Source organism: Belonocnema kinseyi, chromosome 3 (assembly GCF_010883055.1).
Source record: "Belonocnema kinseyi isolate 2016_QV_RU_SX_M_011 chromosome 3, B_treatae_v1, whole genome shotgun sequence".
NCBI classification, from domain to species: domain Eukaryota; kingdom Metazoa; phylum Arthropoda; class Insecta; order Hymenoptera; family Cynipidae; genus Belonocnema; species Belonocnema kinseyi.
Genome location: NC_046659.1, coordinates 86,220,073 through 86,233,308, shown reverse-complemented (window position 1 = coordinate 86,233,308; position 13,236 = coordinate 86,220,073). Strand labels below are relative to the sequence as shown.

At 27.8% G+C, this 13,236-nt stretch overlaps 2 protein-coding genes across 7 annotated transcripts in view; one reads left to right on the top strand and one right to left on the bottom strand.

Annotated features, from left to right (window-relative positions):
• The first annotated feature begins 592 nt into the window (after positions 1-592).
• LOC117169127 (ankyrin repeat domain-containing protein 40-like) lies at positions 593-11,205 on the top strand. Of its 6 annotated transcripts, none has more exons than XM_033355303.1 (5): positions 596-919; positions 1,860-1,941; positions 3,309-3,456; positions 7,704-7,996; positions 10,834-11,205. In XM_033355303.1, exons 3-5 carry the CDS (start codon positions 3,332-3,334, stop codon positions 11,169-11,171), a joined length of 756 nt encoding a protein of 251 aa, XP_033211194.1. In that variant the 5' UTR covers positions 596-919; positions 1,860-1,941; positions 3,309-3,331; the 3' UTR covers positions 11,172-11,205. The 6 variants fall into 6 exon arrangements, with proteins under 6 accessions (XP_033211196.1, XP_033211193.1, XP_033211194.1 ...); XM_033355301.1 differs by having other exon boundaries at positions 596-1,039; XM_033355300.1 differs by having other exon boundaries at positions 596-1,074.
• Positions 11,206-11,212: 7 nt separating this feature from the next.
• LOC117169126 (ribosomal L1 domain-containing protein CG13096-like) overlaps positions 11,213-13,236 on the bottom strand; it is a 16,261-nt gene continuing 14,237 nt past the window's right edge. Inside the window, exon 4 of the mRNA XM_033355299.1 lies at positions 11,213-11,553. Within this exon, the coding sequence (XP_033211190.1) occupies positions 11,336-11,553 (218 nt within the window). The 3' untranslated portion in view covers positions 11,213-11,335. The remainder of the gene's footprint in view (positions 11,554-13,236) is intronic.

The following is a 13,236-nucleotide window of genomic DNA, read 5'->3' as shown; positions in this document are numbered from 1 at the left end:
AAATTCGAGAGATTTCCAGGGAATTCAGAGTATTTCAACAGAATACAAAGGTTTTTAATAGCTTCAGTCAATTTCAACGGATTTTCAAACTGTATCGATTTGAGTGGGTTTCAAAGGTTTCATTATTTTTCAAGAACGGATTTTTATATAACTTTAGGAAATAAATTAAATGAAAAAATAATTATAAGATTTCTGAGGATTTTAAGGGATGTGAACATATTGAAGAGCTTTTCATGAATTTTGGGTAATTTTCAACAATTATTTTAAAATAAATTCTAACAACAGATTTCAGGATAGTGGATTTCAAAGATTTTAGAATCTTGTAAGAGGTTCGAAAGGATTTCAGGAGATTTTATGGGAGATGTATATTGTATATCAGGTACTAAAATCAGTAAAACCATCGATTACAAATTTTTTTAATTGCGTCATATTATTTTCCTACTATTTTTCAAATTTTATGCTACTGTTGATACTAATTTAAAGTATAAAATGTGTCCGAGGCCTGACATTTCAACCATTTTATTTTTAAATATTTGCCTGGGGCAGATATGGCTTTTTATCTAATCAGCGAAAAAGTTTTGAAAATATGTTTGAAGGCAAAGTAAAAAAAAAGTTGCATTAGCCAGATATTTAAAAAAATAGTATCATTCGTGTAATTTTTTTAAAATAGTAGTAAAACAGTTGCATCGTTAAAAAAAGGTTCAACAGAGTCATGAATCTAAGGCCTGCAACAAATTTAAAAACTAAAATTCGTCAATAAAAAAAAGTTTCCTTGCAGAGTGTTCAAAAGGATAACTTTCAAAGAGGCGCCAAGAATGAAAGGTCAGTGACATTTCCGCCTTTCTTGCTCATGCGCTGAAGTCTTAAATTTTGTAACCTCGAACATGTGTCAAAACAGTCGCTCTAACACGGTCAAAAAGTGTGTATTTTTTACAACTTCATTTTAATTTATTGTAAATAAACAAAATTAAAATTTGTGATGAATTCTTTAATCTTTTACGGAAAAAAATAATCTACGATACTACAGACTACAATTTAGGTACCTTCCACGTCCCGAATAATTTAAATTGATATGTAAGTTATATTAAAGTTCTAAAAATTCCTAAAATTAAAGTGACCAGAAGTGTTGATTTATCAGGCCATGTTTTGATTTTTTTTTGCTGAATTGATTTACTTTTCTTTGTATTACAAAATTTCATCTTTTTGGGCTAAAAATGAAACTGCTTGGCTGAAAACTAATCTTTTTTTATTGAAGATTTTTAACTGTTTTGTTGAAAATTTGTCTTCTTTGGTTGAATTGAGTTGTTTTTTATTTCTAGTTAAAATATTTTTTTGTTAAATACAAACTATTACTTTCTCCATTGAATATTTCACTAAAGAGTTGAAAGTGAAACTAATTTGCTAAAAATTAATTTTGTTGGCTAAAGATTCATCATTTCATCATCATTTTGTTAAAATTACTTTTTCAACCGGAAATATAAGTATTCCATTTTTGTTGAAAAATTATATTTTTTAGTTGAAAAATCGTCTTTTAATTTTTTAATTGAAGATACATCATTATAGTTAAAAATTCATTTCGGTGGTTCAAAATTCAACTATTTCTTCATTATTTTTTCTTTTATTAAATTTGTCTTTTGTGATATAATATTAATCTTCTTGGTGAAAAATTAATCTTTTTGGTTGATAATTTATTCCTTTGTTTGAAAATTAAACTATTTTTTTTATTATTAAACTTTTTTGTTCGAAATTTCTATTTTTGACGATTCATCAATATAATTGAAAATTCATCTTTTTTGTTAAACATTAATTTCTTGGGTTGAAAATGTAACCTGAAAGAAAAATTTATAATTGGATTATAGGTGAGACTTGAGGGGGCTGAGACACGAGATAATGTCCGGATTTTCCGATCAAGCCTTCTGGTGACCCTACTTAAAATCTGTTGTAATTATTAAATATTTTTATACAGTATTTAACATTTGAATTTTAATTTAATAATTTAAATTATTTGAATAATGAAATCCAATATTCCTGAAATATATTTTCAGGGTGTCTAGCGATTGGGCACTTTAGATTTCCTGGTCAATTTTTTTCTCCGGATCAAGTTAAAGATGTCTTTCTGAGTTTTGAAAGTGAACATATAAATAGAAATGGGACTTTAACATAGTATACATTCACAACATTTATATAGAGAAAAAAAATTAATATTTACACATGTCGATAAAATAAAGAAATTCCGGATCCTGCATAAAATTCCCGGCAAAATACAATTCTCGGGATTTTCCCGATTTTTCGGTGCGCTAGACATCCTGATTTTCCGGGGTTGCTACAGAAGCCTGTTTTCAAAATCCCATGACTTTTCCAAATGTATAATTTAAAGAAAAAATCCAGTCACCTAACTTCAATTTCAAAATTTTCTACTGTCCGTAACCTAATTTACAAAAAATTTCTTGTGCAATTATTAATTAATACAAATTATTGAATTCTAAAAAATTCTCATTAATATTAAGATATAATTTCTAAAGGGTGCACATTGAGCTGCAATAATTTTTAGCCTGAAAGTTTTCACACTCGACTTTTCTTTACGGAAAACTTTTTCATAATTATATGAAAATTTGAATTCAAGAAATTTTTTTGTTTACATATGTGAAATTGTTATTTAGAAACTGTTGTTTTGAATTAAAAACTGAGTAAAAAAGTGTTATAGACGGAATTCATTGCAAATTAGGACAGGCTGTGCATGCAGGTGTGGCAGTTTATACAAATTTGTTCACATTTTTTTAAAGCGCTGCAGAAAATTCAAACAAAATTAAAAACTAACCAAATGGCGGCGGTTTTTCTGAAAAACTTGAAACTAAAGTTTCTCTAAAAGGCCGTCGTACTAATATGGCACATTATTGGATTTATTTTGATCAAAAATGAAAAAAAAGACATATTTTTATATCCATATCTCTCTTAAGATTTAAAATTTCCCTTTGAACTACTTATAAACCATCAGAAAGATGCATTCTGCAAAGAAACATTGATCACAATCACTTTGAGGTTAAAGATGGTTAAGGCTCTCATTAGTAAAAAAAATTGATTCGGGAAATAAAAATGAGCCTTAAAACACTGAAATAATTGTGAAAATAGGTGCGATTAAAAAAATTCCAGTAATTTTTTCGAAATCCCATGGATTTTCCAGGTCTTCTAGTTTTTGTAGCAACCTTGTTTTTGTTAACAGAATTGAATCTCAATCCAATTAATTAACTTTTTAAACTCTGAAGGGCTTCTAATTTTTTAATTTAATATTTATTTTTTTATTTCAACAGCAAATGTTACGATTTTAACAGATATGGACAGAAAAGAGAAATTAGAAGAGGAACTTAGGGTATCAGCTTGCCTGGGGGATTTGAATAGAGTAGAGGAACTTATAACCCTGGGTGTTGATATTAATTCACGTCACCCAAGGAACGGACGGTAAATATCAAAATATTCTACAATCGTTTTAAATAGCACTTCAGGGCTCGCATAGACTAGAAAGCTTAAAAGAGTTGCATAAATGCATATAATTACGAAGAAAGTCACATCGAATTTTTAAAGATAATAAAAAAGCAGTATCAGACGTTGAAAGACTGAAATAATAACTTTATTTGTTTAGGAATATACACTAAATAATTCTCAATGATTTTCCAATATTCTTTGCACAATTCAAATAAACTTTGAAGTTGAACCAATTTTTTAACGACGGTAATTCAGGTAGAAGGATTCTGAATCTGGATTTAAGATATGGGTTTATAATATTTAAATTACCCAAAAATTATGGCTTTAAAATTCAAGAATATATTATTTTAATATGAAATTATTAATTTTTTAATCAGTTAAGACATCAAATCCCGAAATGCTCTTGAAACAGGGGAAATAGGGTGATTTTTTTACGAAAATAGGAAAATAGATTCTTTTAAATAAAATGAATATAGATGTAATTGTGAATCAAGCATGAAACGCTTTTAATTCTTAAGAATTCAAGTAAAAATATATTGCATACAAAAAAAATTTCATTTTCAGCCGAGGGACGAAGTTTTAATAAAGGAATTGAGTTCTCGAGTAAAAAGTCGAGTGGTTTATAAAACAGTTAACTTTTAAATCCCAAAGATTAATTTGCAATAAAATAATTAAATTAAATAATAATCGTTTTCAACTAAACAGTTGCATTGCAAACCAAATATTTGAAAAGTTTCAAGCAAAAGAGACTTATTTTCAATAGAGTAATTGTTTCAGTCAAATATTTGAAAATTAAACCAAAAAAGATGACTCTCGCCATTAAAGATGATTTTTCTATCCTTGAGAACGAATTTTCTATCCAAAAAGATAAATTTCCAACAAAACAGTTGAATTTTTTTACCAAAAAGAATAAGATTTTTAAAAAATAATTGAATTTTCAACCGAATGTTCAAATTTTTAAATGAAAGAGATTAAACCTGAACTAAAAAGAAAAACAAATAGTTGAATCTTCCACTCAAAAGAACGAATTTTCTATCCAAAAAGATGAATTTTTGACCAAAAAAGATAACATTTTTACCAAATAATTGAATTTTCAACCAAATGGTCAAATTTTTAAACAGAACAGATAAAACCTCAGCCAAAAATAAAAACAAATAATTGAATTTTTGAGCCAAAAAAATGAATTGTTTAGAAGACAGTTGAATTGTCAGCCTGAAAATTTTAACTTTCAAAAAATGGATCGTTTTGAACCAAAAAACAGACATTTATAATCAAATATTTTAATTTTCGAAAGAAAAAATTAATTTTGATGTAAATATTTACATTTACAATTAAATAGTTGGGCCTCCAATAAAAAGGGACAAACTAAACAAAATATGCATTTTTAGAGGACATTTAACATCTTCAACAAAAATTTTCAACCATAAAACATTACTTTTCAACCATAAAAAAGAAATTTTTTATCAAAAAAGATGAATTTTCAACAAAACAGTTGACTTTTTCATAAAAAAATGACATTTTAAATAAATAGTTGGATTTTCACCCTAATGGTAAAATTTTTTAACAAAAGAGATTACACCTCAGCAAAAATAAAAACAAACAGTTGAATTTTTAAGCCAAATAGACGAATTTTCTATCCAAAAAGATGAATTTTCAAGAAAACAGTTGAATATTTTACCAAAAAATATGACATTTTTACAAAATAATTAAATTTTCCAAAAAATAGATGAATTCTTAACCAAACGGTTTATTTCAATGCAAAAAAAAAACTAATTTCTTAGAGGACAGTTAAATTTTTAACAAAAATTTTTAAGCAAAAAAATATTACTTTTCTACCCTAAAAGAGAAATTTGTATCCAAAAAGATGAATTTTCAACAAAACAGTTGACTTTTTTATAACAAAAATGAGATTTTAAATAAATAGTTGGATTTTAAACAAAATGGTCGAATTTTCAAATAAAAAAGATTAAACCTCAACCAGAACCCGTTGCATTTTCAACGAAATCGGAAAAGATAAACTTTTAACAAAACAGTTAAAATGTACAAATAAAAAATTTAATTTTAAATAGTCATATTTACAATTAAATTGTGGGGCCTTTGATCAAAAGGAGCGAATTAAAAAAAAAAAAGAATTTTTAGAGGACAGTTAAATTTTCAACCAAAAAGATGACTTTTCTGTCAAAAATTGCGAATTTGGAATAAAACAATTAAATTTTCGACCAAAAAAGATGAATTTTCAGTGAAAAAGAAGAGAAAAAGATGAATGAGGAAAATAGTATGAAGGCTGTAATTGAATTTGAAATTAATTAAATTAAACAGTTTTTGACTTAAAAATGTCGATTAAAAAATTTTTAACTTTAAATACAGATTCACCAAAATTGAAATTCTTCAATTTCAAACACTATTAATTTAAAAAATCCGCCCGCTTCGCGAGCACATTCTCGAAGCGCGCTTCGCGCATTGGTTTCGCGCATTACCCTGCACATTTGTGCACAGACCACAATTAAAAACTATTATATCTAATGTCTATTACCATTTTTTTTTTGTACCTTCTTCTGGTACTGCTTATTCTGATATTGCAAAATAATGATCACATTTTATTTTTTCTGATCCTAATAGGGCCCTGCTGTGGTTGTTTAATCATTTTCCCTTTTCTTAAGTGAAGCTGAACACTTTTTTTTTAATTTGTCGTTAAAGAAGGTTCTCTAAGTACCTACGGCCTTGAAGATTACATTCTCATTGCGATAATCGCGCTTAACAGATAGGTTATACAGGCTCTAATTTTTTGTAATTTGGGCTAATCAAAAAATTCGACTAGAATAGTTTTGATGAATGAAATTTTTGGATCTAAAAAAAAATTAAATTTTTCTATTTTTTGAAAATTAGAAAAATTTTGAAAAGTATATAACTTTTCTAATTTTTATCAAAATTAAAAATTTTATTTAGGTAATTTGCAAGTCTTTCACCCATCTATAAAAAATTTTCACAACATTTTCTAAAATTTCAAAAAAAAACAAATTCAAAGTTTTGAAAATGCGCCCAATTTTTTCATTTTGGTTCGAAATATCTGATTAACGAACTTAGCCTTCATTTTGGGTAACTTCAGAAGTCTATCAAATGCGAACTCGATTGGACAAATCCTTCAAAAGTTAGCGTGGCTACAAAATTCAGGTAACCATACATACAGACATGCAGACAGACACTGATGAAATTTTATGATTTTCGGATTCTGCGAGTGCTGAAACGTAAAGATCCGTTAAAAACCAGAGATCGAAAATTTGGACGATTACATTACATTCTCAGAAATGAGAATGTAAAAATTCTAATTCGAGACGATACAATTTTTTGTTTTCAATTAAAACAGTACAATTTTTACATTCTTATATATACTTTTCAAAATTTTTTTAATTTTCAAAAAATAGAAAAATCTAATTTTTTTTTTATCCAAAAATTTCATTCAAAATTTTCACTATATACTAAATATATTTCAAAACTATTCTAGCCGAATTTTTTGATTAGCCCAAATTAAAAAAAATTAGAGTCTGTATAACTTATCTGTTAAGCGCGAAGCGCGATTATCGCAATGAGAATGTAATCGTCAAGGCCATAGGTACTTTGAAAACCTTCTTTAATGACAAATTAAAAAAAAAGTGTTCAGCTTCACTTAAGAAAAGGGAAAATGATTAATCAACCACAGCAGGGCCCTATTAGGATCAGAAAAAATAAAATGTGATCATTATTTTGCAATATCAGAATAAGCAGTACCAGACCAAGGTACACAAAAAAAATGTTAATAGACATTTGATATAATAGTTTTTAACATAGAATGTAGAAAATTGTGCATTGTGGTCTGTGCACAAATGTGGAGGGTAATGCAAAGACCGAGCGCGAGGCAAATATATTATCGAGCGCGAAGCGCGAGAACCAATAGTTGCGCGCCCTAGGCGCGCTCAAACTGGCGAGCGAAGCGTGCTTTGAGAATGTGCCCTTGAAGCGGGCGGATTTTTTTAGTTTGCATATCAGTTTTGAAAATTTCATCGCGTTTAAAATTTGAATCATGTATAAGCGAACTTCTGAGAAAAAAAGTCGGTTAGTCACATTTTTTCAAAAAAATTGAAAAAAGACGAAACAGTCGCACGATCCGAGCCCTGCACCTGAAAGTTCCTGCAATAATCTGAATATAAGAAACTAACAAAATGTCTCATTTTTGTAACCCCTTTTAGAACTGCCTTAATTTTTGCTTGCCAAATGAATCGTCAGGATGTTGTTACGCTTCTTCTGCAAAACGGAGCTGACCAGAATATAATCTCCGACCATGGAGAATCTCCCAAAACTGTTTCTACAAATCCTCAAATCCTACAGCAGCTAATGACTTCATCAGGAGGCCTTACGAAAATATCAAATCACAAAGCTTACAATGCTTTACATCAAGGACCTTTCCTTGATTACAATGTAGATCAAATTCACTCGAAAGTAACGAGTGCTTCTGAGGGATCTGCAAATTATTCACCAGACCGTAAGTAATCCGTATAAAACTTTTATATTCATTTTTTTGCGGCTTTATCTTATAATCTCTCATAAAGCTCCGGGAGATTTCTCCTGATTCAATTAAATTTTAAACAAATTTAATTAAAAACAAGGACAGGATGACCGCAAAACTCCATTTTCAAAATTCAGTGATTAATTTTAATTTTCTCTGACCAAAATTCTAATCGTGTAACATTTTAAATGTTGAATATTTTAAAATACTCTAATATAATTAAAATCCTTTGGAATTTTTATAAAAACCTTTAAATATTTCGATTCCCTTAAAATTTCTTGGATTTTTTTTTTAATCTTTGAACTCAATTATAAATTTTAAGGTTCTTGCAAATTTCTTGGAATTTTTAAAAATAGCTAAAATGTTGAAAATCATTTGAAACTTTGGAAATTATTGAAATATATTTTAAAAATACCCTTAACCATTTTAAATCCTTTAAAATCTCTTGAAACGTTTTCAATGAAAAAATCGCTTGGAATTGTTATAATAATCTAAAATCGTTAAAGTTCTTTCAAATTATTGACCTCAATTTCAAATTTCTTGGAAATTTTTAAAAAATACTAAAATATTTCAAGTCTTTTAAAGTCCCTCGGAATCTTTTATAATTCCCTAAAATATTTCAAATCAGTTCAAATTTTTTAATACCCTTGAAAGTGCCTTGGAATATTTTTAAATACCCGAAAATACTTGAAATTTTTTGAAGAACTTTAAAATTTCTTCGAATTTTTAAAAATACCTTTAAATATTTGAATTCCTTTAAAATCCCTTGAAATTGTTGAAAAAAATTTCAAATTGCTTGCAACGTTTTAAAATATCATATAATCTTTAGAAATACCCAAAATATTTCAAAATCCTTCGGAATCTTTTACAATTCCCTAAAATATTTTAGATCCTTTATGTAAGTTTTTTCAAGCTTTTAAAAATTTCTTGTAATTTTTATAAAAATCATAAAATATTTCAAATCCCACAAAAAACCTCGGACAAATTCTTTTGATTTTTTTAAACATCCTAAAATGATTAAAAATCTTTTCAAATTATTGATAACAATTGCAAATTTCTTTGAATGTTTTAAAATATCCTAGTCTTCCGAAATACCATAAAATATTTCAAACCCCTTCAAATTCCTGGAAATTGTTTAAAGTTCTTAAAAATACTTTGGGATCTTCTAAAATACCCTTAAATATTTCAAATCTTGAAAAATCTTGAAAATTTCTTGGAAATTTAAAAAATATTTCAAATCTTGTGAAATCCCTTTACACTTTGTAAATTATTGAAATGTATAGAATAAAAAATCATAAGCTATTTCAAATTTTTGTTGAACCATTTAAAATCTATTGAAACGTTTTAAATGAAAAAAACCCTTGGAATTTTTAAAAATACCCTAAAATATTTCAAATCCCTTGAAACTTTAAATTATCGGAATCTATAAAAAGTACCCGAAAATATTTCAACTCCTTTAAGATACTTTAAAATCGCTTGAAACGTTGTAAATCTCTTACCAAATTCCTTGGAATTTTTAAAAATACCATAAAAACTTTGGAAATACCTTAAGATATTTCAAATCTTTGAAAATCCGTCGGTAGCTTTTATAATTCCATAAAACATTTAAAATTCTTTGAATTTGTTTAAGTTCTTGATAATGCATTGGAATCTGTATAAATACCCGAAACTATTTCAAATCCTTTCTTGAAGTTTTTTTTCAGCTCTTGAAAATTTCCTGGAATGTTTAAAAATACCCTAAAATATTTCAAATCCTTTAAAACCCCTTGATACGCTTTAAATCTCTCAGAAATTCCTTGAAATTGTTTTAAATGCCCGAAAATCTTTGGAAATAAAATAAAATGCCGTGAAATTCCGTAAAATCTGATATTTCATGAAATTCTGTGAAACTCCGTGCAAATTGTATTACATCCTTTGAAATTATTTGAATACTTCAAAATTACTTGAAAACGTTTAAATCTCTCGAAAACGCCTTGTAATCTTTTAAAATACCCTAAAATATTTTTAACTTTTTAAAACTGTTTAAAATTGGTTGGTGGCTCTAAAAATACTCTAAAATTTTGAAAATTCCAAGGAATTGGTCAGAGATTTAAAATCCGACTATTCGTACCGATATTTCGATACATATGGACCCGTTTCCAGCTCCCCTATTCGTACTAAGTTACCAAAAAATCGGTACACGTACGTACGCCACGACAAATAATGAAATATTTTTTAAAAGGCCTAAAATCTTTGGTAATAAATTCAAATATTTTAAAATATACGAAATATCTGATTTTTTGCATATATTATTTGAAATTCATTAAAATTTGTTGACATTACATGAAGCCTGATATTTCCTGAAATCTTGACATTTTTAAAAGAAGTATCAACATGTACCGAAAAAATCTGACTACATGTACCTAAATTTCGGTACCTTGACCACATTATAGGTATTATAAAATCGTTCCATATCTTCCTGAATTCTTTGCAACCCCATTAAAAATTTGTTGTAATCCCTAAAAATGACTGAAAATCCCTTTGAGCATTTTAAGGGTCATAAAAATTCCAAGGAATTAAAAAAAATCATCTAATTTCTTTCAAATCTCTTCAAGTTATCAAAATATATTAAAAATGTCTGGAACTAATTTAAAATACCCTACAATATTTCAAAAGAATATAGGATAATTCATAAATGTATATAGACTTGAATTCGACAGTGGTTAACCAATAGATTAATTTATTGAAAGAAGTTCTCTCCAGATTCAATTTTGTTATTTATTTTGCAAATCAAAAAAAAAAGTCCAATCTCCGAATTTTTCCTATAATTACAGAACTGGTGTTAAAAGTACGCCTCGCAAACGCGCCTGATCCCGATTTCATTGAAATCGATCTACCAAAAGCTGCATTAACATACCAAGTACTTTTGCAAGTTTGTTGCCAAGAACTGGAACTTGACGAATCTCGAGTAATCAAATTAAGAAAACTTCCCAACACGAAAATTCGAAGAGACAAGGATGTCGAAAGACTCGAAAATTTTCAGGAAATCGAAATAGTAACCGAATCTCCAAGTGACGTTCACTCTCAAAGCTCAAACGGCGCAGCATTGCCTCTGACAGCAACCAATAATTACCTAAGTATATCGAAAAAGGATCAGACAATCTTATACTAAGGTTGTGAAAAAACGAATTTTTCTTTCGAACCGTTCTCTCAGTTTTGCATGACACATAATATTTATTTACAATTTTTTTAAAGGTAATTAGAACAAATTACCTTTAAAAGATCAACGAGGCAAATAAAGCCAATGCTTTATTATAGAATATTCGTTCTGTACATTTAGTTCTCTTCCTCCTCGCCTTTCACTTCGTCCTTAACCTCATCCTCGTCTTCATCCTCCGTCTCTGATTCGATTTCGGTTTTTAGTGTTACTACACCGTCCGGTGTTACTGTGACACTAGCATCTTCAGATACAGTTGTAAGTTCCCCTTCATAAGTGCGATAAGCTTTGGGCCTCTTTGGTTGAACCACAGATGCAACAACTTTGTTTTTATTTTCTTTAAAAAAAAAAGATGTTATTACATAAAATATTTACCTTTAAAATAGATAAAAGGATCACAGCGGTTTTGTAGTTCAATTTTAGCTGCAAACAGGGATTTTTCCCCAAAAAAAAGGATTTGAGGAGGAATTTATGAATATTAAGGTCCTGATGTGCGTGCATTTACAGGGATCACAGTTCAAAAAGAGCCCAAAATAGGGCAAATAGGGTAATTTTTTAGGAAAGAGGGATATAGGGGAAATATTTAAAAAGTTTTTTTTTGTTACATTTTTAAATAAATTTTTAATGGCTGCCATTAAATAATTTATGTAAAAAATTTAATATAATTAGGGCATCAGAAATCCATTTAAAGAGGTATAAAAAGTCCACGAAAATATAAAATTAGTTAAATACACTATTTATATAAGGTTAGTGCCAAAATTCATAAGAATCTTTTGAGCTGAAGCAAAACAATTTGTGGGTCGACATTCAAAACAAGCAGATTAATATAATTATTATATTATATTAAATATCTTCTGTTCTCGTTTTTAAATTCACAATTCAATTTTTTTAAACTTACAATTAAAATGTTGTTAGATTTAAAATTAAAAAATTAAAAAAAAAAAAATGTCTACCTTATTTCGAATTTTTTGACAATGTACAAGAACATGTTTTTTGGATTGATTCTTTTCCATGGTGTTTATAAGGTTCCAAAATTGCAAAATAATATACATTTTTTGAAAATTTGTGTTTTTGGTAAAAAATTATCTTATTGTTTGAGAATTCAATTATTTGTTTAAATATATGTATTTTGCTGAAAATTTGTCTTTTTTGGTAAAACTTTAATCTTCTTTGTTTTAATATTCACCTATTTGGTTGAAAATGCATGTGTTTTTGAGAATTCATCTCTTGTGTTGCAGATTCATTTATTATTATTTTTTTTTATAATTAATCTGCTTGGGAAATAGTGGCACTAACGATCAATTATTAGAAAATAAGTGTCTTTAGTGTCATTTTTTGTTTTTGAAAATAGTTGCAAAATAGTGTCATTTCTAAAAAAAAAAATGGCAAATAGTGTAAAGTCGGAGGCCTAGCAATTTCTTGATTTGGTCCACTATTGTTTCGACCTCTTTTCAAGTCCTTCACTACAAAGGCAACGTAATCGACGAGAGAAACCCACGTGTGGAAGCAATCTTGAACATAAAATTTAAAAAAAAAACATTTCTTGTTATTATAATTATTTCAAAACTAGTGCAGATGTTCTTTAAAATGAATGGTTTTCTTCATACAGTATTTTGGAATCATTATTGTTCATGAGGATCAATTGGAGTTGTAATAAAATAATCATGTGAAAACCATCAATTTCAAGATATTTATACTGAAAAGATCATTTAAAAAATATGTACTTACGACCGTATTGCTGATTTGGCCTCTTCGGGATCTTCGGCCAGACGATTTTAAAGAAAATTGGTTTATTTTCATGTTTATTTAAAATGTTATTGTTGAGCCTATAAATTATCAAACTTCGTATTTATTTATTCTCATCTTTATCCTCTTCTCGTTTATCCACTTAACCCTCATCACTTTAAGGTGGTTTTATCGTGAAACGAAATCCATGCTAAAAAGCTGAAATTTTTATTATAACTTCTTTAACTATTTTTGAATACATCTGCGAAGTTTCAGATTGATTGACCGTCTATTT

Excerpts from the sequence above, each read along its gene's own strand:
- LOC117169127 (XM_033355305.1), top strand. The coding sequence starts at position 3,332 with ATGGACAGAAAAGAGAAATTAGAAGAGGAACTTAGGGTATCAGCTTGC. Across the intron at positions 3,457-7,703 it reads CGTCACCCAAGGAACGGACG|AACTGCCTTAATTTTTGCTT; the intron begins GTAAATATCAAA and ends AACCCCTTTTAG. Across the intron at positions 7,997-10,833 it reads TGCAAATTATTCACCAGACC|AACTGGTGTTAAAAGTACGC; the intron begins GTAAGTAATCCG and ends CTATAATTACAG.